This window comes from Artemia sp. Qi Xiang Cuo, chromosome 2, assembly GCF_049724085.1.
Source record: "Artemia sp. Qi Xiang Cuo chromosome 2, ASM4972408v1, whole genome shotgun sequence".
NCBI classification, from domain to species: domain Eukaryota; kingdom Metazoa; phylum Arthropoda; class Branchiopoda; order Anostraca; family Artemiidae; genus Artemia; species Artemia sp. Qi Xiang Cuo.
In genome coordinates, this window is record NC_142795.1 from 18526029 (window position 1) to 18553709 (window position 27681).

Here is a 27681-nt window from a genome sequence, read left to right on the forward strand (position 1 = left end):
AATCAATGTACAGTTAACAAATTAGAATTGAAATTGAGTGAGCCAACAACTCAGTTAATCAAACAGTTCCTGGTAACGAACTGTAAATGAGCGATGCGGTTCAATAGTAACCGCAACTCAAAGAAACAGAGTCTTAATGACAACAGATACAAAAAAAGTCGAATTTTGATGCTTATTTAAAATATGTAAAATTCATCAAATTTAATTTTACCCATCAAAAGTTACGAGCCTGAGAAAATTTGCCCAATTTTTGAAAAAAAGGGAAACACCCCCAAAAAATCAATTGATCTTAATGGAAATGACACCATCAGATTCAGCACACCAGAGAACCCTACTGTAGAGGTTTCAAGTTCCTACGTACAAAAATGTGGAATTTTGCATTTTTTTTTTGCCGGAAGAAAGACCACGGATGCGTGTTTATTTGTTGTTTTTTTTTTTCCAGGGGTGATCGTACCACAGGAGTAATCGTAAAAGACCAGGAGAAGGCTAATTTGATCGGAAATGAACAATTCTGGTGCTCCTTTTAAGTGACCAAAAATATTGGAGGGCAGCTAACCCCCTTCCCACGCTCATTTTTCCTCAAAGTCACCTGATCAAAATTTCGAGATAGCCATTGTTTCAGGATCGTAAAAAAACCTAATAAATATGTCTTGAAGATACTTGGCCGCCCACAGTGTCCATGGGAAGGGCTGCAAGCTATGAACTTTGTCCATTGTTCACATACAATATTGGTTATTGGAAAGTATACAGACACTATTAGGCGAATTTTTCTGGGGGGGTTGGGTTACGGGGAAGGATCTTTCCATGAAGGAAGTTTACGTGGGGAAGGGGAATTTTCCACGGAGGGGGAGCCAGATTTCCCAGTATTATTTAAAACCGATCAAAAATTAAATAAAAAACAAGTTTTTTCAACTGAAAGTAAGGAGCAGGATTAAAACTTAAAACGAACAGAAACTATTTCGTATATGAGAAGGGTTGCTCTCTCCTCAATACCTCGGTCTTTCCACTAAGGTTTGTTGTAGAACTCTTAAAAGAGCTTATTATTCTAGTTAAACCGCTTTTGTGATTCAGGAGTCATTCTTAAATAACTGGAACAAAAAACAAACTTTAGCGTAAAGAGCGAGGTATTGAGGAGAGGGTAACCCCTCTTAAATTTGTAATAATGTCTGTTCGTCTTAAGTTTTGATGCTGCTCCTCACTTTCAGTTGAAAAACTTTTTCTTTTTTTTTTATTTAATAAATAAAGAATATGAAAAATAAATTTGAACACTACCGTGGCAATGTTCAACACCTCTCAGGTTCGCGCATTTAAACGGTCCTTTAGACTTTTAAAAGGGTTAAAACGTTGTTGCAATTAGCCATGTACGATCCAATACCTGCCCCGCCCCCCAAAAATAATTGGGAATTTCGTTTTTTTCAAAATTGCTTCTATTTCCCAAATAATTTTCAAACTGTGGCATTTTTTCATAGTCTTTTCTCCCGAGAGTTGACCTCCCTCCTCAAAGAAAAGCTTTTTGCATAATATAATTTTTTTTCGCAAAAAATGTTTATACTTATAATCGAATCTACTTTGACATTTATTTAACCTATTCTGTAAGCGTCTCATTAATGGCTGTAAGATAATTTTTTATGCTTTATAATTTCTAACCAAAACTGGTGCTTTTTTAAAAATCAATGTGTTTGGCTTAGAATACCTTAATAGTGAAAAAACTGACGCTAGATAGCTTTATAGGTTTTATTAAATAAGTAAATCTGGAGATGAATTTTTAGTGACTTCATTCTTATTTCCCCCAACTGCCCTCCAAATATCCTGCACGCGCTCTCCTAGGATGCCTATGGAGCCGATCTCTTCGAAACCTCATGAGCTCATATTTCGATCTCAAACAATATACATATTGTTCACCTTATCTATATTACATGTTCTTTACTTTAATGCATATTGTTTACTTCTTATTATCTATTTAAATCTTATATTAACTAATATAATTCAGCTAACATGCCCTCTCTTAAAAAGTTATCTGCATTCGTTCTTGTATAACAAGCAGAAAAAGTTTATACGACTGTATTACTTTTAAAATGCAAGTTTTTCCAATTTTACGTATTTTTAGTTTTGCTCCATTGCTAAATCACATTTACTTAAACAAACAATTACGCGTGGGAACACTTGAGGAGAAAAGTACCCTTTTTTGACAAAACATCCAAGCCACTAGTTTGAATAGTTTGTGAATTCGCCCGTGGAACTTCAAAGGGCGTTGTGTAAAATGATTTTCTTGAGCAACCTCACAATTCAACCCCATCTATAATTCGACCCCACAAACAAAATAAGGTTTATTAATCGGTCTAATCCATTTTCTTATTTTGTGTCTAGATATATAAAGAAGTGTTCACTTTACGAAAATACAACTTATAATCTTTTCTAACTCCCATAAATAGTTTGAAATTAAAACTTCTGGAACTTTTTTTTTCCTAAGAAACACTTTTATTGAGGAATACTGGCAAATAGTAACAGGAAAAAAAAAGTGAAACAGTTCTGTTTTTCTGCCCTGTCTATAAGTACATTGCGCAAGAGAACACTTTTTGAGCAACCACGGCCAAACGGTATCAGCAAAGAATATTGGCGTTTTTTCACTCATCAATGGGCTAAGATCTTACATCTTTTGTCAGAAAACGCTTAAAAGTGAAATCTTTGAACAAAGATCTTACATCTTTGGTCGTTTTTGTGCAAGCGTCTTTCATCATTTTGCTCTGATCAGCGGTCTGAGAACAATGATGAGTATATCATCAAAGTTCTCTCATCATTGTTTTATACAGTAAAACAGTGGCGGTCTTCACACTTTTTGCTAACATCAGTGAGCTGTAAGATCTTAGAACAAAGATGAGTTAAAAAACGATAATCTTTGCAGAAAGATGTAAGATCTTAGATGTAAGATCTTAGTGCTAAAAAAACGGGCCTAATATTTCGTATCAACTAGGTCGCCGCTGAAGGGGCGATAATATTCACCTCCGTTGTCAACTGACATTTTATAGCATAATAAATACAAATTATTAGCGCCATATACAGCTAGATAGGATCCAATAGAACAAGATCATCAGCCATCACATCTGATATGTGCAAATAAATGATCCAGTACATTAAATTAAAGCAGATGAAACACACTGGAAATATTATCCGACTGTACTTATCAATATCTGATGGTGTAATACCGTACATTTTATTCAAGTCTTTTGGCCTGATTTGCATTAATATGGGGCTGTCCTCATCAAATCGTGTGCCGTTCATACTTTCTTGGACTTGTGCTCCTCTGAAAGGACGTCGACCATCTAAGAGGTTGTATCTAAGCTCCTGAAAAATTGGAAAAAAAATAATTTAAAATTCAAATTAAAATGTTTAGAATAGTAAATTAATATCAGAAAATACAGACTTGGACAATTCAGTTGCGGGGGGGGGGACTTTGAAAGGAAAAATAGTTAATTATATAGGACGTTTATTATTTAAAGCAATTACAAAATTCACTTGGGAGAAAGATAGGTCCCCTACATGTATAAATAGTTTTAATGCACTTAAAGTAGATATGAAAAAATCTATTCAAACGAATTTGATTATAGAATGAATTCTAAACTAAAATAATTCCAACCTCCCCCATAAGACACAGAATTCATAAACAACGAAAAATTTAGCAACAATTCTAAAAAAAATTGCCAATTGTTTGGGAAGGTGCCTTAATTCGATCTTGGCGCCTCCCTCCTAACTCGAAAATTTTTTGCAAGCCCCTTTTCGTAAAAAAGTTTTTGTGAGTATCCTTGTTCCTCGTGCGGTTTTCTCACGCAACAATATCCAAACCATTGATGAAAATTATTTTTGATGGGAGCGATAGAAATATGAGTATCGTTAAATATGTTATCGTTCAAATGGCAGAATAATTTTTCCCATAAGTTCACATTACATGTGTATCAGACATTATGAGGACTAATTTGATCTTATCAAGCAAAATGAGTATCAAGCAAAATGAGTATAAGTAAGATAAAAAAGTAAAAATATATTCCGCAGCTCCCTGTCCGTGGAATTTGAACTTCATTGATCTTACATGAATTAATAAATTTCAGAGAAGTTGAATTTATATATAAGAGCTTGGCAAAATAGTCACTGCTCAGGTCGCAAGAGCCTAATGCCTCCATATCGGGAAAACTGATTATATCTATGTTATCAGAACCCAAATCGAGCGTGCAGCAGCCAAAAAAGATCCAAATTACTGTCTGGGCTTTGTGCAAAAGCACAGACAATAGCTTTATAACGTTTTCATTCCCGCTCACTATCCTTGTTAAGATTCCTGAGCCCTTCCGAGTCTTGACACTCTTCCCGAGTCAGCCTAAGCCACTTAATGGTAGGATAATGATAACTCCCATGCTGTACACCGCTTTTGGATTCTCAAGGAGAGAAAAATATATAGTACCGGGATCACGGACTTCCCAGGGCCAACGCACTCTGCACATGGAAGGCTTGTATATATGCAAATCTTGCTGTCGCTTGTCTTCTGCAACCGCAAATAATATGAACTTCTTCTTGATTTCACGCCGTCACCAAAGGTTTGCAACAATCACGCACTAGCCCTAAGGAGAGTTTGAGAGGAATTTTTTTTATAGCAAGCACCAAATAATGCTCTTGCCTTAAAGAAGGTTTCAGGGGAAAGGGTCTTATAGCTACAACGGCCATTAAATTGCACGAATAGATGTACGATACTAAAAATTGAACGATGATCGAATCTGGAACTACTCGTTCCAAAACCATGGATTTGCATTAATTTTAGCTTGCAACATTGAATTTAATTTTCTCATAACTGGAGCAGCTGAAATGTAGATCAGGTGAAAATTTTATGTTTAAACTAGTCAAAAAGGCATGCAAATTGCTGGGAAATATATTTTACAATACACTAAAAGAGGCCAAGTAAAAGAATATTGAACATAGATTTTCTAATATATTCAACCTTTAAACAATGAAGCATAGAACAAATCTTAAAACAATTTTTTCGTAAAAAAAAGTTTTAACCTTGATCAGGGTTAGAGTTTCCATTTCCATTCTGCATTTAAAATTTTGTTTGTGATGATTGTGACGATCTTAGACGACAATGAGAATGGTTTTAAATATTATCACTTTAACCTAGTTTGAAAAGATTCGTTTAAGCGGAAAGGTTATACTTAACGTAACTCGGCCTAACCAACTACGGATAGAAAATTACTTAAGTGCAGGGTCTTCGTTTTTTTTTTGGGGGGGGGGCGGGCCAGTTGCCCCCCCAATAACTTGGAGAAAAAATTATTATAAAGCCCATAACTCTTGACTATCCGGAAAGGGACTCTTCTTGCCCCCCTCAAAATGTTGGAGCTACGCCCCGACTTAAGTGGTGTGAAAGCCTCTTAACCACTTTAGCTTCAAGCAGGAATTAATATGTTTCAATTTCGACAGTGGATGTGGTACAGCCAAACAATTTAACAAGGTGGCTCCCGCCATGGATTTATCCATGAAAACATGGATTTTTCAACCCCTGCCATGGATTTTGGAAACGCCATGGATTTCAATGGATTTCTCACTAAAAAAAAGCATGGATTTTTCAAGAAAATATGGATTTTCTTTTCAAAGGGTACGGAATTGGCGTCACTCAGAAAACCAATCTTTACGGCCAGCCAAAATGGGCTAGTGGACCAGCTGTCCCACTGCTCTTGCATCTGTGGCCACAAATGGAGCTCTGGCTGGCGTGCTGAAGAAGTGCGGGAAATTCAAGACTTCTGGCAGGTGATTTGTTTTGACCAGTTTTAACCATGCCCAAAAGCAAAAACAATAAATATGCTTCTGCTTTTGCCCCCACCAAGGTAAGTTGGATATGGCTGTACAAGTGAGCTATGCTGGTTGAGTGTCGTTCTCTGGGTTCAGGTTTTTCTAGGTTTATTATGGAGAAGAGGTACTTTGAGCTGACTTAGAGAGTACAGAAAACAGCCTGAGAGCTGGAGTAACCTTTCAATTATTTATTTGGCATAAATTTAGGACTAGTCATGGTCATAAGAAGACATGTTAAGAAAAAAATTCTTACTTCATAATATGCAAAATTATCCTAGTTACCAATCAATCCTTCCTTATATATCCACAGAAACAATTCTTGCTTATGTGTTCGCGGTGAACCTTAAATATTTTTTAGGGCGAGTCTTGGAAAACAATTTGATCTCGAGGTTTCGCAGTTGAGGAGCTCAAAGTTTGTGTCAGATTCCATGTGAAAACCGTCTTTAAGACCCGGTGTCTTTCAGTTAAGTTTAGAACAAACTGTTTGTTCGAGCAAAGTGATACGAAAATTTTTTTGATTCCACTTGACAATTAAGATTCTTATGGAGTCTGATATAAAAATAGAAATTCCTTCACCCCCAAACAATCCCAGAGACGTCTTTTCTCTCATTAGTACTTAATAAATTCGGAGTAAACTCAAAATGAAAGATTTTTCATACTTTAATCCCCAAGTTCACGTCATTTTTTTTTATTTTCGTTTTTTCTTTACACTCTTGCTTGAAACAGTGTTTTTTAAGAAATTGTCGGCTTTCCTAATCTGCTGGAATCTCAGCCTCAAAAAGAAGTTGTACTTTGCAATATTTTCACATGTGAAGACAAGTTTTACACATAATATGGAAGTTTTTTGGTTCATACTGACATTAAGTGAGTAACTGAAGTTTTGGAGAGTTGAGGACTGATATCTTTCGAAATTGAGATATTTCGACCATTCTGCCAATAGTCCTCGTCAATGGCTTATGGACGTATATGTGGGCAGCAATTGGAGGGTGAGTTACTATAGAACCTTAGGCCCATGCAAACAGCTGAACTAGAAGATCGAATCGCCACGTATAATTCTCCCCTTTCCTTACTTTTGACACAGACTGAGGCATCCTAGAAGCCACACGGTGATAGTATACTCAATAGCTTAGACAGCTAGTGTTCAGGATACTTTTAGTTTTAGTCGTCAAGTCAAGCTTTAGAGAGAATTTGCCGATAGCTGCATTAATTCTGCCGCTGATGGCCGGTTCGTTAGCCCTTCAAAAGGGGAGTCAAGTTTCTTCACGAAGTCATGGAAAACCATGACTCTATGTTCTGCCAAATTTCCTCCCAAAGATAAGTTGGTGTTCCAAAATTATGATATGGATTTACAAGGTTCGTGTCGGTGTTTATCCTATGCAAACTTGCGTATTTATTGTTATTTAAGGTTCACGAATAAACCATTCCTGATTGGGATTGGAATAGTGGCTATAGAATGTAGAATAGATATATAATTTTTTTTGGTATTTTCCAAAAGTAGTGCATCGATTAAGTTATGTCCAAGGCACAAGGTCAGTTAGGTTTTCATTCCTGCACACCACAGTACTTTTTACAGCAGGGAGGAGAATCACAACAGTTTTCAATTCCCATTATAGAGCAACAGAACGTCATTTATCTCCATGTTGCAAAACACTCGAGTCGGGGCGCGAATCGGAATCCCGCTATGTTAGAACCAAAAGTAAATAAACTCGAAAGTTGAGAAAAGTCGGAAAAAAGGAAATTCGAGCTCATTTAATCAGAATAGACCCTCCACGTTTCTTCATGCAAACGTTTTCTTCCGGCCGTATCGCCTATCTTTTCGTACGAAGAAATCAGCCGAAAGAAAACGGACGCGAGGGTCAAGCCTGATTTGAGACCAGTATTGCACTTACGACAGTTTCTTACTGCTTTTACAGTTATTTACTTCTGGTCAGAACCTAGCTTTACTCTTGGTTAACACAGATGCGATCTCACGGTTTTTGCATTTACTCACGGTTTCTCCCTAATGACGGAATATTCTACATTTTGCTGGTTTGCAAGATGCGTTGAAATATTCCAGCGCATTCGAAGAACTATTACAAGAAAAAAAAATAGAAACCGTGCACTTCCACGTTGCATCTATATGAACGAAGATCTATGTCACCGAAAAGACGTACCTGCGAGCGATGCGAAGCGTCGCAAGCGGCAAATTTTTTTGTACCTTTGGCAACAGTGCATGACATGGATTGTTTTCTTCGGCCGGTGGCAACCCTGGGGGTGGGCTGCCATGGACAAGCCATGGATTTTTTTCTTACGCTTGCCACGGATTTTTTTCTTACGCTTGCCATGGATTTTTTTCTTACGCTTCCCATGGATTTTTTCTTGAGCTGGTGGCAACCCTGTAAGTTAAACAACCTGTAGCATATCGAGATTGAAAGCCATTTGCAATATCTTCTATAATATCCTATTTAATTCCCCCGGGACAGGATCAAAGCAAGAGCTCAGGGGACCACAACTTTCTATCTTTACCAGGAAGAAGAGGAACTTGATTTGTAATCAAAACAAATATACAAAGCCGATTATTGTTTGAAGAACCTCGATTGGCTACAGCAACAGAGAAGCACAATAACGCCTTTGGAAAAAGACTTTTCTAGGCGATAGAGACAAATATTAGAGGGATCAAGAAACGGAAAGACACACAGTAGATAAAGTGCTGTAATCAGTTTTGAGGTGGTATCTAAATTCGAGAAAAACGTCAAAATGTGAATTAGAGAAAAATATGGAAAAAATTATTCAAAAATTTGAGGTTTTTTTGCAGATGATGCCCATTCACTTGCATGAGTGCCCAATCCCAATAACTATCGCAATTGCAATTTTTGTTCAACGAAAAAAAAAAATCAAATGAATATCCCAATCATAAGCAGCGTAATAGCGCTGCCTAAGAAAAGAGCGATACGGCGTCAATGTGTTTTTTATTCACCAGGTCACTTTTTATGAAAGAAGTTGTAAAAACTTTCGAGAAGGCTCATTCTTTGTAACTGAAAGCTCTAGTGCCCTTCCTAAGAGTCAAACGAGCATATAGGGCAGTCAGCCCCATCCCATGTCCTTTTCAACTGCCTGTCCCCTAACCTCTTCAAGCAATAAGCTATTCAATAGAAATTTTGGGACAACTATTTCGTTCAAAATAGTCGGAAGGCTCAATAACTATGCCTTCCGCGATGGAATGACGCGCACCAACCATAGCCCCCAGGGCATGCGCTCTATAGTATGCAATTTTTTTATTGTATATATAAAAATTTCATTATTGGGAAAGGGGGCATATTTTGTCTTGGGTCTCCAAAAAGGCTAAGCGTATGAAGGTGAAACTTTGAGGTACTATGAAGGAGATGTCGAACCAAATCAAAAGACATTATGTGCATGTACGTTGTCAAAAGGGCGTATCTGCAATATCATAAAAATGCCTAGGGGTATTAAATTGATACTTCTAGGTAATTTTAAGGGGAGGGGGGGGGGTTCTGAGCTAAAACAAAAGACACAATATACATCCAGGTTGTCAAAAGAGTACATCTGCAATATCTCAGGGTGACGTACGGTAGTAAGCTGAAATTTTCTTGGTATACTGAGCTAAATGAAGACGCAATATGTACTTCTAGGTTGTCAGAAGGATGCATCTGCAATATGCCAGGTACTATTAAGGTCTTAAGTTAGAAAGTTCAGGTGGTGTTGAAAGCGTTGTTGAACTAAATCAAAATTCACTGCGTGCATCCGGGTTGTCAAATGGGTGTATCCAAAATATCTAAAAAACTACTGAGGGTATTAAGCTGAAACTTTTGTCGAATGTTGAAGGGGATGTTGAACTGACTCAAATGACATTATGTGCGTCCAGGTTATCAAACGATATATCTAACAACATATCAGGTGCGACTAAGGATACAAGTTAATGGCTTACCCTGTTGAATCTTAGCATGAATATTTGACGTGGTTATCAAGTAGATTTTAGGTTTGGATTTGGGGAGGGGGAGTTGTTAATTTAAACCTTTGGAATCTTACCGAGGACAAAAATTGTTTGAAAAAAATATAATTATATTGATTCCTACTTTTAAGTATTTTTTTTAATTGATATGCTTAAGATTTCAGGCCCAAAAGACACTTCAATTGCAGTTTATGAACCAAGGGAACCTCAACCGGAACCAAAGTTTGACTTTCTCACAACTCTTTTTTTTAAACAATAAAAACTTTAGCGTAAAGAGCGAGGCGTTGAGGAGGGCACAGCCCCTTTCATATACGGAATAATTTCTGTTCGTTTTAAGTTTTAATGTTGCTCCTTACTTTCAGTTTAAAAAACTTGTTTTTTATTTAATTTCTGATCATTTTTTAGTTAATGCAGCTTTTATTTTGGCTCGCCGGCATTGAATAAGTAAACAAAATTTGCATAAAAAATTTACTTTTCTTTTGCTAAATGGCTGTCTCTAAATTTGGTTCTGACGTAATTTACAAATTAACTTACGTAACGAACTTCTATATTCGTATATTTTTCTTCTGGCAAAAAATAAACAGTTGCAGATTTTTGCAGATTTGAGCTTGAAACCTATGTTATAGGGTTTTCAGATACGCTGAATTTGATGGTGTGATTTTCATTATAATTTTTCACTTTTAGGGGACGTTTCCCCCCCCCCTCTTTAAAAAAGCAGGTAATTATTCTCAGGCTCTTATCCGTTGATGAGTAATACTAAACTTAATAATATTCACATATTTCGAGTCAATATTATAAGCCTATTCTTTTGATACATTTACTGACATCAAAGTTCTGTTTTTAAAAGTTTCAATTACTATTGAGCCGTATCGCTTGTTATTTTATTGTTTTTTTTTATTACGTATATGTTATTACGTATATGATGGGGTTCTCCCCTTATTCAATACCACGCTATCTATTTTAGAAGTAAAAGAAAAATTCAATACACAAACCCCTGAATCACAACGGCCTGTTAAATAGAAGAGATTGCTCTTTTGAAAGCACAAGAAAATAACTCTGGCTTAAAGAGCGAGGTCTTGAATTGTGGGAAACCACCCTCATATACATAATAATTTATGTTCATTTTAAGCTATAATGTTGCTTCTTACTTTCAGTTGAAAAAACTGGGTTTTTTAAATTTAATTTCTGATCGTTTTTTAAATAATGCTTGAAAATCTGGCGCCCCCTTCATAGAAATGTCCCTTACCCCAAAGAAACATCCTCCACAGAAAGATTCTCCCAAGTAAGCCCCTCCGCCACCCCCCCACCAGAAAAAAATTATTCCTGAAAATTTCTGTATACTTCCCAATAACCCATACAAAATGAAAGCAATGGGCAAAGTTCATAACTTGCCGCCCTTCTCCTGGGACCTGTGGGGGATTAAGTCATCGTAAAACACATATTTATTAGATTTTCGACTATGCTGAACAAAATGGCTATCTCAAAATTTTAACTGGGTGACTTTGAGAAAAAAATGAGCGTGGGAGGGGGCCTAGTTGCCCTCCATTTTTTTGGTCACTTAAATAGGGCACTAGAACTTTTAATTTCCGTTCCAATGAGCCCTCCTACGATATTCTAGGACCACTGGGTCAATACGATTACCCCTGGGGAAAAAAAAACAACAAATAAACACGCACCCGTGATCTTTCTTCTGGCAAAAAATGCAGAATTCCACATTTTTGTAGATAGGAGCTTGAAACCCCTACAGTAGGGTTCTCTGATACGCTTAATATGATGGTTTGAATTTCATTAAGGTTCAATAACTTTTAGGGGTCTTTCCCCCTTTTTTCAAAAATCAGCCAAATTTTCTCAGGCGCGTAACTTTTGATGGGTAATAGTAAACTTGATGAAACTTATATATTTGAAATCAGAATTAAAATTTGATTCTTTTGATGTATCTATTGGTACCAAAATTCCATTTTTTAGAGTTTCGGTTACCATTGAGCCGGGTCGCTCCTTACTTACAGTTCGTTACCACGAACTGTTTGATGGTCGATCAATCCTCGTCTATATTCAAGGTTATCAAAAAGTTTATGGAAACAAACTGTAAGTAAGGCGCGACTCGGCTCAATAGTAATCAAAACTCTAAGAACGGAATTTTGATAATCAATAGATACACCAAAAGAATTAGCTTATTATGCTGATTCCACATATATAAAGTTTATCAAGTATGTTGCCCATCAAAAGTTACGAGCCTGATAAAATTTGCCTGGTTTTAGAAACAGGGGGTAAACACCCTCTAAAATAAAAAAAAAATCTTGTTGAAAATCACACAATCAGATTCAGCAAACCCGAGAACCCTTTTGTACAAGTTTCGAGTTCCTATATGCAAAATAGTAAAATTTCGCTATTTTTTCCAGAAGACAATACAGATGCGTGTTTGTCTGTATTTTTTGTTGTTGTTTTTTCCCAGGAGTGATCGTATTGAAATAAATGTCCTAAAAGATCGGAAGATGCCCAATTCGAACAGAAATTAAAAGTTCTAGCGCCCTTTTAAGTGACAAAAGAGATTGGAGGCAACTGCCCCCCCATCCGACGCCAATTTATTTCTCAACGTTATCTGATCAAATTTTGAGATTGCCATTTTGTTCAGCATAGTTGAAAGATCAAATAACTATGTCTTTATGGGGAAAATGACCCCCCATAGTCCGTGGGGAGAGGGCTGTTTGTGTATGCCATTGTTCACGTATAGTATTTTATATTCGGAAGTATATAGACATTTTTTCTGGGGGAGGGGGTGTTCTTGGGGGGATTTTCATTGGCAGAATCTCCCTTGGGGAGAAAATTTCTGGGGAAGGAGAAATTTCCAGGGAAAATTTTACACTAAGGGTATTTTACAGAATTCCTATACGAAATTCTTGTTAATTGTCTTACGTTATCTTTGCAAACTCAATTTTGCATGTGGAGATGTTCCGGAGGAAGTAACCGGGGGCTATTTTCCGCGTGTTTTGACTTCTGGAAGAAACTTCTACCGAGGGTTTATTTCCTGAGTGATCAAGAAAACGATTAGAGATTGAAGTCTTTTTCAAATAAGAGTATGCTTTTCAGGCTGAATCGTCCGCAAGAAATTTTACAGCGGGGAGTATTTTCAGCGAAGATGGAACTGTCTGGAGGGAAATTCACAGGAGGGGGGAGGGGTTTCACTTTACTTTGGATAACATTTTTCATGGAAAAGTTTCCTGTGAAGGGGGGAGATGGTATATTTCATGGAGGTTGAGCAAGATTTATCTGCATTATTTGAAAACAAACAGAAATTAAATAAAAAAACAAGTTTTTTTTAAACTGAAAGTAAAGAACAACATTAAAACTCAAAACGAACAGAAAAAAAATCCTTATATGGTTACCCCCTCCTCAGTACCTTGCTCTTTACGCTAAAGTTTGACTGTTTGTCCTAATTTTTTAAGAACGGCTACTGAAACAGCACAGGGGCCGTTTAATTAGAATAGGAAGCTTTTTCAAAAGTGCTAATAGCTTTATCGTAAAGAGCAAGGTATTGAGGAGGGGGAAACCATTCATATACGCAAAAATTAATATGCAAATTTAGGTTTAATTTTCATGTACGGGGAGCCAAATTTGAATCTGCATTAGTTGAAAAACGTTCAGAAATTAAATAAAAAAAACAAGTTTTTTTTTAACTGAATGTAAGGAGCAACATCAAAACTTAAAACGAACAGAAATCATTCCGTATATGAAAGGGGCTGTCCTCTTCTCAACACCCACTCTTTATGCTAAAGTTTTTTATTACTATAAGGAGTAGAGTTTTGACAAAGAGTCAAACTTTAGCGCAATGAGCGAGGCGTTTAGGAGGGAACAGCCCCTTTCATATATGGCATAATGTCTGTTCGTTTTGATTTTTAATGTCGCTCCTTACTTTCAGTTAAAAAAACTCACTTTTAAAATTTAATAACATGCCAAGGATCAGGCTGGCTATGAAAGGCCAAAATACAGATTTTCAATTCATTAATTTGAATAATATTCCCCCCACCCATCCATCCATAGCTCTACAGTTCAACTATTAGTAAAATTTGTTGCAGAATTTTGTCCAAAGTATAAATACCAAGCCAAAATCTTGATTTTTCAGGACAAGAACGATAAAAGTGTACACAATTATTACTTTATTAACCAATGGCCAAAAATCGTATTAACCAATGATTGAATTTAGATGATTGAACTTCGGAAAAGTCCTAATTCTACATAACTTCTTGGTTTTCGTCTTAAATTTGTATATATATATATATATATATATATATATATATATATATATATATATATATATATATATATATATATATATATATATATATATATATATATATATATATATATATATATATATATATATATATATATATATATATATATATATATATATATATATATATATATATATATATATATATATATATATATATATATATATATATATATATATATATATATATATATATATATATATATATATATATATATATATATATATATATATATATATATATATATATATATATATATATATATATATATATATATATATATATATATATATATATATATATATATATATATATATATATATATATATATATATATATATATATATATATATATATATATATATATATATATATATATATATATATATATATATATATATATATATATATATATACACATATACTTTTGCTTAACATGGGGTTTAAGATAAAATACCAAATTTAATCAAAATTAAACCTGAAAAATCTTTATATTTTTCCGATTTCTCACATTTTCTTTTAATTTTAGTCAAGTAAAAATTTTTACAAATTAAAGTTACATTTTTTCTTATTTGAACCTTTCTTGTGCTGCACTGTCGGTGGTGTTATTTGCTTTTCACTTATATTATATCATTGATATAGATCTAAAGTTTATCTTCTAATCAATTTCCTGTCCACTTTGGCTGCAGGACAGCGTTGCCAGCACCGTACAATTGTACCATTTTTGGTAGAATTTTAGCGGTCTGGGTACAATAAGGTACATTTGAAAATTTCTTGGTACAATCAGGGCCGTAACCAGGATATATTTTCTGGGGGTAATTTCTGTCGTGGGCGGGGGGGGGGGGGGGTTAAAAAACCTTGAAAAAATCATCGAAAATTTGTTTGTATGCATTTTGTTACGTTTTCATTAGTCGGACAAAAAGTTTGGGGGGAGTGGGTTCAAACCCTGTAACTCCCCTGGATACGGCCTTGGGTACAATACAAACTTTGCTGTATATTTTGGGTTTACTTGCTCTTTTTTACTCGGATGTATGTTCAGGTTTTGGTTTATCGAAATTCTTTATCTTGTTATGGCAATTTTTTAAAGTTTTATTCATATGGTACAATTTAACCTCCTGTGGTACAAACTTTACTTGGAAAACTGGTACAGTTTATTTCAACGCGTTATTAGTAACGCTGCTGCAGTACACATTCTAGTTTTGAGGGAGAATGAACGTTACTTGGTTAAATGAAAGGAAAGATGTTGTTCATTTCAATTGAAGGTCTGACATTGCTTCGTTACTCCTTGCTTTTATCCTAAGAAACAATCAACATTCATATTCGTATTTCCAATGAAACAATCTATATATTTAACAATCGTTAATACTCAACCCTTATGGACTTCATTATCTACAGAATCTATTGAAAATTTCGATTCTTGGTGTTTCTCCACAAAAATTATTGAAGTATTAAAATTGAAGCAAGGGAAAAACAAGGATTTCAAGTTCAGATCTTCTTATTCTCCCTTTCTGAATCCTCACTCAAACGATCAAAATCAGAGCTTACATTTGATTTGAGTTTAATCAAATGGAAAGAGCGAAACTTTCGATATCCTTCAGTAATCACAAGCATAAAATAATAAAATAGCTGAAGTTCGTTGCTCCACATATATTGCAGGTGAAGAAAAAGACCGCGTCTTGGCATTTGTAAAAATGCCCTGGAGAGTGAGACAGTTTACTAAATTGAAGGCAAGCATTGAAGATGCAAATCAAGAAAAGATTGTTCCAATTTCTAAAATATCTGTTGTTCCATAATATCCTGTCCACTTTGGCTGCAGTATAAATTCTAGTTTTGGGTGGGAGTGAATTCTCACTTGGTCAAGTAAAAGGAAGCATTTCTCTATTCCAAGTTGAAGGTCCGATATCGCTTAAATACTCATTGCTTGCATCATAGGCACCGCAATAGCGCTGCGTAAGTAAAGAACGATGTTGGTACAATGTATTATTTATTTTTTCCTTTAGACTAGGGCACTTCTTATCGAAGGAGTTATCGTAGAAACTTCGAAAAGGGCTCATTCGATTGGAAACTGGAATGGCTAGTGCCCTTTTTAATAACCGAAAGTGCTTGGAAGTCAACTAACACCCCTTCCACGCCCACCATTTACCCAAACACATCCAATCAAAATTTGGAGATTTGGAGCCATTTTGTTCCACGTAGTTGAAAGATCAGGAAATTATGTCTTTGAGGAGGACACTCCCCTCATCACCCTCAGGACAAGAGTTGTAAGTTATGCCCTGGGGGCAAATAAAGTTTTTATAAAAAATGATATCGTAGAAACTTCAAAAAGGCTCATTCGATTGGAAATTCAAAGGGCTAGTGCCCTTTTTAATAGTCAAAATTGATTGGAGGGCGACTAACCCCCCTCTCACACCAACCATTTCCCCAAACACATCCAATTAAAATTTTGAGATAGACATTTTGTTCAACGTATTTGAAAGTTCTGGAAATTAGGTCTTAGAGGATGACAACCCCTCAGAGCCCTCAGGACAAGGGTTGTAAGTTATGCCCTGGATAATATAAGGTTTTTTATAGGAAGTGTTGTCATAGAAACGGTTTTCAATTTCGTAGAAACGAAATTCAATTTCTATTGGAAATTAAAAGGGCTAGTGTCCTTTCTAATAGTAGAAAGTGATTGGGGGGTAACTAGCCCCCCTCTAACGAACACCATTGCCCCAAACACATTTTTTTCAACGTAGTTGAAAGTACTGTAAATTATGTCTTCGTGGATGACAACCCCCCCACAGCCCTCAGGATAAGGGTTGTAGGTTATTCCCTGGGGGCAAATAAGGTTTTTATAGAAAGCGTTGTTGTAGGAACTTCAAAAAGGGCTCATTCGATTGGAAATTGAAAGGGCTAGTGACCATTTAATAATAGAAAGTGAATGGAGGGCAACTAGACCCCCTCTCACGCCCCCCATTTCCCCAAAAACATCCAACCAAAATTTTGAGATAGCCATTTTGTTCAACGTAGTTTAAAGTTTGAGAAATTAGGTATTTGACGATAACAACCCCCACCCCAACCCTCAGGGCAAGGGTTGTAATTTATGCCCTAAGGGCATATAAGGTTTTTACAGACATTTTTGTCTTAGAAGCTTCAAAAAGGGATCAATTCGGTTGGAAATTGAGAGGACTAGTGCCTAATTTATTAGTCGAAAGTAATCAGAGGGCAAATCCCCCCCCCCCACGCCCATCCTTTGCCCAAACACTTCCAATCAAAATTTTGAGACAACCATTTTGTTCAACGTATGTGAAATGTCTGGAAATTATGTATTTAAGGATAACAAGTCCCCTCAGCCCCCGGGGCCAGTACTGTTATGCCCTGGGGGCATATAAGGTGTTTATAGTAAGCAAGGTCATATAAACGTCGAAGGGGGCTCATTGGATCAGTAATTAGACGCTCTAGTGCTCTTTTTAAGAGTAAAAGGAAAAGATAGTCATTTTTTCAACATAGTTAAAAGTTCTGGAAATTAGGTCTTTGAGGATGATAGCCCTCTCAGAGCCCTCAGAATAAGGGTTGTAAGTTATGCCTTGGGGGAATATAAGGTTTTTATAGAAAGCGTTGTCGTAGAATCTTCAAAGAGGGCTCATTCGATTGGAAACTGAAAGGACTAGTGCCCTTTTTATTATTCAAGAGTGATTGGAAAGCAACTAACCCCCTCTCACGCCCACTATTTTCCCAAACACATCCAATCAAAATTTTGAGATAGCCATTTTGTTCAACGTAGTTGAAAGTACTGGAAATTATGTCTTTGAGATTGACAAACCCCTCACACCCCTCAGGACAAGGGCCGTAAGTTAAGTCTTGGGGGCATATAAGGTTTATATAGAAAGCATTCATGTAGAATCTTCAAAACACTCATTCGATTGTAAATTTAAAGGGCTAGTGCCCTGTTTGATAGTCGAAAGTGATTGGAGGGCAACTAAACCCCCTCTCCCACCCACCATTTCCCCAAACACATCCAATCAAAATTTTGAGATAGCCATTTTGTTCAACGTATTTTAAAGTTCTGGAAATTAGGTCCTTGATGATGACAGCCCCCCACAACCCGCAGGGCAAGGGTTGATTAGAGGCAAAATGTCCCCCTCCCCTCACGCCCATCATTTCCCAAAAAACTTCCAATCATAATTTTGAGATAGCCACTTTGTGCAACGTATTTGAAATGTCTATAAATTATGTCTTTGAGGATAACAAATTCCCCCAGCCCTCAGGGCAACTGTTGTAAGTTATGCTCTGAAGGCATGTAAGGGTTTTATAGAAAGCATGGTCTTATAAACTTTGCTCTAGTGCTCTTTTTAAGAGTCAAAGCTATTAAGATATCCATTTTTTCAATGTAGTTATAAGTTCTGGAAATTAGATCTTTGAGGATGATAACCCCCTCGGAGCCCTCAGGACAAGGGTTGTAAGTTGTGCCTTGGGGGCATATTAGGTTTTTATAGAAAGCGTTATAGTAGAAACTACAAAAAGGGCTCATTTGATTGGAAATTGAAAGGACTAGTACCATTTTTAATAGTCAAAGGTGATTGGAAAGCAGCTACCCCCCTCTGACGCCCACCATTTCCCCAAACATATGCAATCAAAACTTTGATATAGCCGTTTTCCTCAACGTAGTTAAGCGTTTTAGAAGTTAGATCTTTTAGGAGGCTAACTCCCTTAGAGCCCTCAGGGCAAGAGTTGTAAGTTATGCCCTTGGTGCATTTAAGGTTTTCATAGATAGAGATGCTGTAGAAAGTTCAAAAAGGGTTCATTCGATTGGAATTTAGAAAGGACTTGTGCCCTTTTTAATAGTCGAAAGTAGATGAAGGATAACTAACACCCCTCTCACGCCCACCATTTCCCCAAACACACCCAATCAAAATTTTGAGACAGCCATTCTGTTCAACGTAGCTAAAAGGCCCGGAAATTAGGTCTTTAAAGTTGACGACCCCCTCACAGCACTCAGGGCAAGGGTTGTAAGTTTTGCCCTCGGGACGTATAATTTTTTATAGAAAGCGTATTCATAGAAACTTCAAAAAGGGCTCCTTCGATTGGAAATTAAAAGGGCTAGGTCCATTTTTGATAGTCAAAGCAATTGGAGGATAACGATCCCCTCACAGGAGTCAGGGCAAGGGTTGTAAGTTTTGCCCTCGGGACGTATAATTTTTTATAGAAAGCGTAATCAGAGAAACTTCAAAAAGGGCTCCTTCGATTGGAAATTAAAAGGGCTAGGTCCCTTTTTGACAGTAAAAGTGATTGGAGGGCAACTAAAGCCCACCATTTCCCCCAACACATCCAATCAAAATTTTGAGATAGCCATTTTGTTCAACGTAGTTTAAAGTTCTGAAAATTAGGTCTTTTAGCATGACACCCTAACCCCCCTCACAACCCATAGGTCAAGGGTTTTAAGTTATGCCCTGGGGGCATATGAGGTTGTTACAGAAAATTTTGTCGTGGAAGTTTCAAAAAGACATCATTCAAATGGTAATTGAGAGGACTAGTGCTTAATTTATTAGTCGAAAGTAATCAGACGCCAAATGCCTCCCCCCATGCCCATCTTTTCCCAAAAAGCTTCCAATCAAAAGTTTTAGATATTCATTTTGTTCAACGTATTTGATAGGTCTATAAATTATGTCTTTTAGGATAACAAATCCTCCCAGCCCTCAGGGCAAGTGTTGTAAGCTATGCCCTGGAGGCATGTAAGGCTTTTATAGAAAGAATGGTCATATAAACTTCACTCTAGTCCTCTTTTTAAGAGTCAAAGTGATTAAGATAGTCATTTTTTTTAACATAGTTGAAAATTCTGTAAATTAGGTCTTTGAGAATGATAATCCCCTCAGAGCCCTCAAGACAAGGGTTGTAAGGTATGTCTTGGGGGCATATAAGGTTTTTATAGAAAGCGTTGTCGTAGAAACATCAAAAAAAGCTCATTTGATTAGAAATTAAAAGGATTCATCCTTTTTCATAGTCAAAAGAGATTGGAAAGCAGCTAACCCCCCTTCCTGCCCACCATTTCTCCAAACACATCCAATCAAAATTTTGAGATAGCTATATTGTTCAACGTAGTTGAAAGTTATGCTCTGAAGGCATGTAAGGGTCTTAGGGCTCTGAGGGGATTATCATTCCCAAAGACCTAATTTACAGAATTTTCAACTATGTTAAAAAAAATACTATCTTAAGCACTTTGATTAAGATAGTCATGCCCATCTTTTCCCAAAAAGCTTCCAATCAAAAGTTTTAGATATTCATTTTGTTAAACTTATTTGATAGGTCTATAAATAATATCTCTTAGAATAACAAATCCTCCCAGCCCTCAGGGCAAGTGTTGTGAGCTCTGCCCTGGAAGCATGTAAGGCTTTTATAGAAAGAATGGTCATATAAACTTCACTCTAGTCCTCTTTTTAAGAGTCAGAGTGATTAAGAGAGTCATTTTTTAACATAGTTGACAATTCTGTAAATTAGGTCTTTGAGAATAGTAATCTCCTCAGAGCCCTCAAAACAAGGGTTATAAGGTATGTCCTGGGGGCATATAAGGTTTTTATAGAAAGCGTTGTCGTAGAAACATCAAAAAAAGCTCATTTGATTGAAAATTAAAAGGATTCATCCTTTTTCATAGTCAAAAGAGATTGGAAAGCACCGAACCCCCCTTCCTGCCCACCATTTCTCCAAACACATCTAATCAAAATTTTGAGATAGCTATATTGTTCAACGTAGTTGAAAGTTATGCTCTGAAGGCATGTAAGGGTTTTATAGAAAGCATGGTCTTATAAACTTCGCTCTAGTGCTCTTTTTAAGAGTCAAAGTGGTTAAGATATCCATTTTTTCAACGTAGTTATAAGTTCTGGAAATTAGCTCTTTGAGGATGATAACCCCCTCGGAGCCCTCAGGACAAGGGTTGTAAGTTGTGCCTTGCGGGCATATAAGGTTTTTATAGAAAGCGTTGTTTTAGAAACTACAAAAAGGGCTCATTTGATTGAAAATTGAAAGGACTAGTACCGTTTTTAATAGTCAAAGGTGATTGGAAAGCAGCTAACCCCATCTGACGCCCACCATTTCCCCAAACACATTCAATCAAAACTTTGATATAGCCGTTTTCCTCAACGTAGTTAAGAGTTTTAGAAATTAGATCTTTTAGGATGCTAACTCCCTCAGAGCCCTCAGGGCAAGAGTTGTAAGTTATGCCCTTGGTGCATTTAAGGTTTTCATAGATAGAGATGCTGTAGAAAGTTCAAAAAGGGTTCATTCGATTGGAATTTAGAAAGGACTTGTGCCCTTTTTAATAGTCGAAAGTAATTGAAGGATAACTAACACCCCTCTCACGCCCACCATTTCCCCAAACACACACAATCAAAATTTTGAGACAGCCATTTTGTTCAACGTAGCTAAAAGGCCCGGAAATTAGGTCTTTAAAGTTGACGACCCTCTAACAGGACTCAGGGCAAGGGTTGTAAGTTTTGCCCTCGGGACGTATAATTTTTTATAGAAAGCGTAGTCAGAGAAACTTCAAAAATGGCTCCTTCGATTGGAAATTAAACGGGCTAGGTCCATTTTTGATAGTCAAAGCGAGTGGAGGATAACGATCCCCTCACAGGAGTCAGGGCAAGGGTTGTAAGTTATGCCCTCGGGACGTATAATTTTTTATAGAAAGCATAGTCAGAGAAACTTCAAAAATGGCTCCTTCGATTGGAAATTAAAAGGGCTAGGTCCCTTTTTGATAGTCAAAGTGATTGGAGGGCAACTAATGCCCACCATTTCCCCAAACACATCCAATCAAAATTTTTAGATAGCCATTTTGTTCAACGTACTTTAAAGTTCTGAAAATTAGGTCTTTTAGCATGACACCCGAACCCCCCCTCACAACCCATAGGTCCAGGGGGTTAAGTTATGGCCTGGGGGCATAAGTAGAACGGGGGGTACCAGCCCCATTGCTCACCCCTGCTGCAATGACGTCATAGTCTTTGGATGTAGTTAGTACATAAAGTCTGGATCATCGAATTAAAGCTGAAACTAAGTAAAGAACAATTATGCCTCCATATATTCACAGTGATCTATAAAATTTCCCATTACATCTATAAACTGTTCCACAGTTGCCGGTTCATACCTTGGAAGCTTTTCACTAAACATGCAACATTTCTTTTGGATATTACTATGAAGTTTTGCGAAAGCATCTCTAGCTGACTTTTCAACAAAATCCATTCTTTCAGAGATAATTTTAATCTTTAATTTTGAATATTTTTCGTAATCCCGGTAAAAAATTCGTAAAATTTTTCTAAATTTACTAAGATCAGCCAGCATTGTTGCCATGTTTTTGGACTTCTGAATATAATTTTTAATTTTGCCCTTATGCGTTCTTTGCAGCTTGTGTAAACTGCAAAATATCCATGGTATCCGAGCAATAGTTTGAATATTTCAATTCAAGCTAGAAAAATACCTGAAAATGTTAAAATTAGTTTTATTTTTAGTTAGGTTCTAACTACCCGATGTGGAATTTACTACGTATTTTCAGACCAAAAATTCAATTTTTTAATATATTTCATTTTTCAGTTTAGAATCGCTAAAGTTATTATGTAAACTGCAAAAATATTTATGATATATGAGCAATAATTTTAATCTTTTAATTCAAACTAACAAAATAACTGAAAATTTAAAAATTATTTTTATTTTTTGTTAGTTTATGGGTACTTGATACGAGTCTTAAAAAGTTTCAATTAGATAAGAATATTATATCTTGTTTTGTAATAAGATGCCTTCTAATAGAGTTATACGTAATTTAAAAAAACATTACTATACAAAAAACAGAGACAACATCTTGAAAAGAGAAAAGCAAAGGTATTCAACCGACAAGGCGTATCGAGATGCGAAAATTGAGAGAGCCAAACAAAACAGCAAGGAGTTCTATGTTAATGATGAGGATTATAGACATGCAAAAATTGAGACAGCCAAACAAAAGAGCAAGGAACGGTATGATAACGATAAAGATTACCGAAACAAACATAAGAAAAAAGTTGCTACCAGAATAATGGGTAGATACTGGGGTGACAAAAGCTATAATGAAAAAATTAAATTCTCTGCAAGGTTGTACCGAAGAACGCATAAGGACAAAGGGAAAAATTACATTCAGAAATACAAGAAGATGGCAAAAATGAAGGCTGATCTTTGTAAATTGAGAAACATTTTACGCATGTTTTATCGGGATCATGAAAAGTATTCAAAATTACAGATTAAAATTCTCTTTGAAAGAGCGGATGCTGTTCAAAAGTCGGCTAGAAATTCTTTGGCAAAGCTTCATAGTAATATCCAAAAGAAATGTTGTCAGTTTAACGAAAAGCTTCCAAGGTATGGATTGGCAACTGCCGAACAGTTTATAGATGCAATGGAAAATGTTCGACAACACAGTGAATATACGGAGGCGTACTTCTTAGAAAATTCGTATATTAATTTTGGAAGGAGCAATTGCAGTTTATGTAGCAGCAATAAAAACATATATACAAGCATACCTATCAACAGCGAAGGAAAAGCAATGTTTTTCAATTATGGCGAAAACGAGCCTGTTAGGGTTATTAGTAAATGTATTTGTAAGACTAATGATTTAGAACAAATTCCTGGAACACCGACTCAAGAAAAAAGCATTTCTAACAGTGTTTTAAACAGTTCTTTTAGTTCTACTGAATATTTGGCAAAAAATTCTCTGTGTAGTAGAACAAACTGTCCTGAAAAGTACGAGACAACTATTGAAAAATGCTCTAGAACTAGATCTGACAAGGAAATTATGATGGCTGAAGTCACCTATAACAATCTGAGTAAACATTCAAAACCAAAAATTGGGCAGCAGGTTACTTGGCAATGTCACCCTGATATCTGCAAGCTGTATCCGACGGATATTGAATTACGTCAAATTCTTTTTGATATCCTTGAAAATAATATAGCATTAAAATTTTCAACTGACAAAGTGGTTAATTTCTACCTTAGCGGCTTGGATTATTGTGAAATCCATTACAGGGACACAAGAAAGCATGGGCATTCGTTATACTGTAGCCCAAATGAGGGATGTCAGAGCTATTTGCGTTCTCTAAGGGCACTAGCTCCACATTTTCCTGTCTTGAACTGTTTCATTAATAGCTTATATAAGGCAGTATCAAAATGTAAGATTATACAACATATTAATCTACTAAAAGTCGAGGGTTCGTACAAGGAACTAAGTCATTACATAGAAGAAGTGTCAAGTAGACTCTGTCGTAATAATAGTCAAGACTTCATTTACGGTGATAGCAATATTAGAGTTTCTGTGGATGAAAATACATCCGGGTTGCAGCGGTAGCTAGCAACCTAGTAAGAGACGATCACGTCCAATGTTAAGAAATATAAAAACCCATAGTTCTTAAAAAAAGAGTCAGATCAAAACAAAAAGTACACCATTAGAACCGCCTTGTCCGAAACTTCTGCATAGTAAAATTTCTGTCCCTTGGCTTGAACAACAAGGGAAATATATTGGCTTGAAAATCAAGAAAAGTGGCATCTACTACAACATTCTGCCTAAACGGGATATTTTTTTCTTTTTTTTTTTATTTTTTTTTCTTTTTTTGTATCCAGAGATAGCTTTGCACTGGAACATCGTAGAGGGTTGTTCAATAGCTCATTTTAAAGGAAATTAATTGGGTTAAAAATCTATAGTAACTAAAATAAATTATTTCTAAAAGAGAATAAATTTTTCCACCAAAAACTGCATTTTGATGTCTTTTCACACTGCAGTCTTTCAAACATAATCGTATACCAGCGGTAAGAATTGAACCCACGCCTCTGAAGAGACTGGTGGCTAACACCAGTGCCTTGGACCACTCGGCCAGGCTGCCTCTCATAAATTTATAATAAAGATCGAACTCTTCCCTATACTAACTTGCATACGCAACTTCACTATAGTTAAGATTACAGTATTTATATTATGCATCATTATAAATTATAAAAGGTTCAAATGTTCGAAGATTATAGAGTTAAAAATTTTCCCACCCCGGGAATCGAACCCGAGCCTGTTAAGTGAAAGTTAACTATCCTAGCCACTAGACTATATTGAACCATAAAGAAGTATGATTTAAGAGCCATATGCGTATTATTATACAATAAAGAACGACACCTTGCCCATGTTAACTAAAACATAAATAGGGATTATGTAATTTCCAATAGTATCATGGCTGTAGAGATGGCTGAAACCTAGTTACAATAAAAAACGATCATTGGAATAACAAAAATTGAATACCTTTGGAATTAGCTAGCTACTTGATTATTTGAGACTCGTCTCTTACTATTTAAAAGAAGAAAAAGCCGTAGGCTTTTTCCTGTGTGTAATCAGTTTATTATCATAGGCAGCGTGCTAGCACTGCCTGAGTAAAGAACGATGTGGGCACAATGTGTTTTTTTCCGGATTGCAGTGATAGCTAGCAACCTAGTAAGAGACGATCACGTCCAATGTTAAGAAATATAAAAACCCATAGTTCCTAACAAAGGAGTCAGATCAAAACAAAAAGTACACCATTAGAATCGCCTTGTCCAAAACCCCTGTATATTCACAGTGATGTATAAGATTTCCCATTACATCTAGTCAAGGCTGTTCCACAGTTGCCAGTCCATACCTTGGGCTAATCACTAAACATGCAACATTTCATGCTAACTACTAGATAAATAATGAATGTCGTCATAGTTTTGTTAGAGCTATGAAGTGAATAGAAAAAACACGATATTATGTTGTTGTTTTCTGAAGACGTGATGAAATAATATCATTACGACAGAACGTCATGAAATAAAATCATTACGCCATGACGTCATAATTACTATATAAAAAGCGACAAAGTTGTAACTGGTCACATTCATGATTGCATAATGGTTAGATCAAAGCAAGCTACACGCAAGTTAAAAAACAGTACTACACAAAAAACAGAGATAGTATCTTGAAAAGAGAAAAGCAAAAGTATTCAACCGACCAGGCGTATTGAGAAGTAAAATTTGAGAGAGCCAAACAAAACATCAAGGAGCGTTATCAAAATGATGAACTTTATAGAGAAGCAACAATTAAGCAAGCTAAACAAAAGAGCAAGGGACGGTATGATAATGATGAAGATTACAGAGAAGCAACAATTGAGCTGGCTAGACAAAAGAGCAAGGAGCGTCATCATGATGATGAAGATTACCGAATCAAATTATAATAAAGAACGACCTCTTGCCTATACTAAATTATATAGGCCACTTAACTATAGTATAGGTTGGTAAATTTACATTAAAAGACGATCACTGAAATAAAAAACCATTCCATACATTGGACTTAGTTAGCTACTTGAATGTTTGAGTTTCGTCTCTTACTATTTAAAAGAAGAAAAAGCCTTAGGCTTTTTCCTGTTTGTATTTATAGTTAAAAAACAAACTCAAGCCCAAAGAAGCTAGCAACCTAGTAAGAGACGATCACTTCCAATGTTAAGAAATATAAAAACCCATAGTTCCTAAAAAAGGAGTCAGATCAAAACAAAAAGTACACCATTAGAACCGCCTTGTCCGAAAACCCCTGTATAGGAAACTTTCTGTCCCTTGGCTTGAACAGGAAGGGAAATATATTGGCTTGAAAATCAAGAAAAGTGGCAGCTACTACAACATTCTGCCTAAACGGGATATTTTTTTTTCTTTCTTGTTATCCAGAGATAGCTTGGCACTGAAACATCGTAAAAAGTTGTTCAATGGCGCATTTTAAAGGAAATTAATTGGGTTAAAAATCTTTTGTAACTAAAAGAAATTATTTTAAACAGGATTAATTTTTCCACTAAAAACTGTATTTTTGATGTCTTTCCATACTGCTGTCTTTTCAAAAACATTTGATTTTTGAAGCAATCAAACAGTTTATGGTAAGGTTGTATTTTAAACTTTATATTCCATAGATAGCTTAGCACTGGAACATCGTAGAGAGTTGTTCAATGGATCATTTTAAAGTAAATTAATAACATTCAAGGACGTATCCAAAGGGTTTAGTGGGTTTAAACCCCCTCCCCCAAAATGTTTTTCAGATTCATAATAACGAATATAAAATGAATAAAACAAAATTGACTATAAAAAAATATACAAAAATGAATATGAACAAGTTTTGTATGCGTTTTTGAAGTTTTTATAATAAAGAACGAATATTTTACCGATTATCTACTCATAACCATATATGACGTAATAAGTGACATGACGTAATATCTAAAACCTATTGTGTACTAATAACCATATATGACTTAATGAGCGACGTGACGTAAAAATTGAAAAAATTAATTTTTATTTAATTTTCGTTTTTAGTTCAGAATCGCTAAAGTTTTACAGTAAGGAACGATCTCTGGCCCATAGTACGTGATATATGGTTGTTCCAAGGGTAGTCCGGGTTGCAGTGGTAGCTAGCAACCTCCGGGTTGCAGCGGTAGATAGCAACCTAATAAGAGACGATCACGCCCCGTAGCAAGCTTACTGTCCTTTGGCTTGAATAACAAAGAAAATATATTGGTTTGAAGATCAAGAAAATTTTACAATAAAGAACGAACTCTAATTACATTCTGTAATCAAGAAATATAAAATATAGTAATATAAAATATT

General features: G+C 35.8%; 1 protein-coding gene across 1 annotated transcript in view; it reads right to left on the bottom strand.

The window, feature by feature from the left end:
* Positions 1 to 2624: 2624 nt before the first annotated feature.
* Rdl (Resistant to dieldrin) overlaps positions 2625 to 27681 on the bottom strand; it is a 469434-nt gene continuing 444377 nt past the window's right edge. The window contains exon 8 of the mRNA XM_089099501.1: positions 2625 to 3342. Within this exon, the coding sequence (XP_088955627.1) occupies positions 3061 to 3342 (282 nt within the window). The 3' untranslated portion in view covers positions 2625 to 3060. The remainder of the gene's footprint in view (positions 3343 to 27681) is intronic.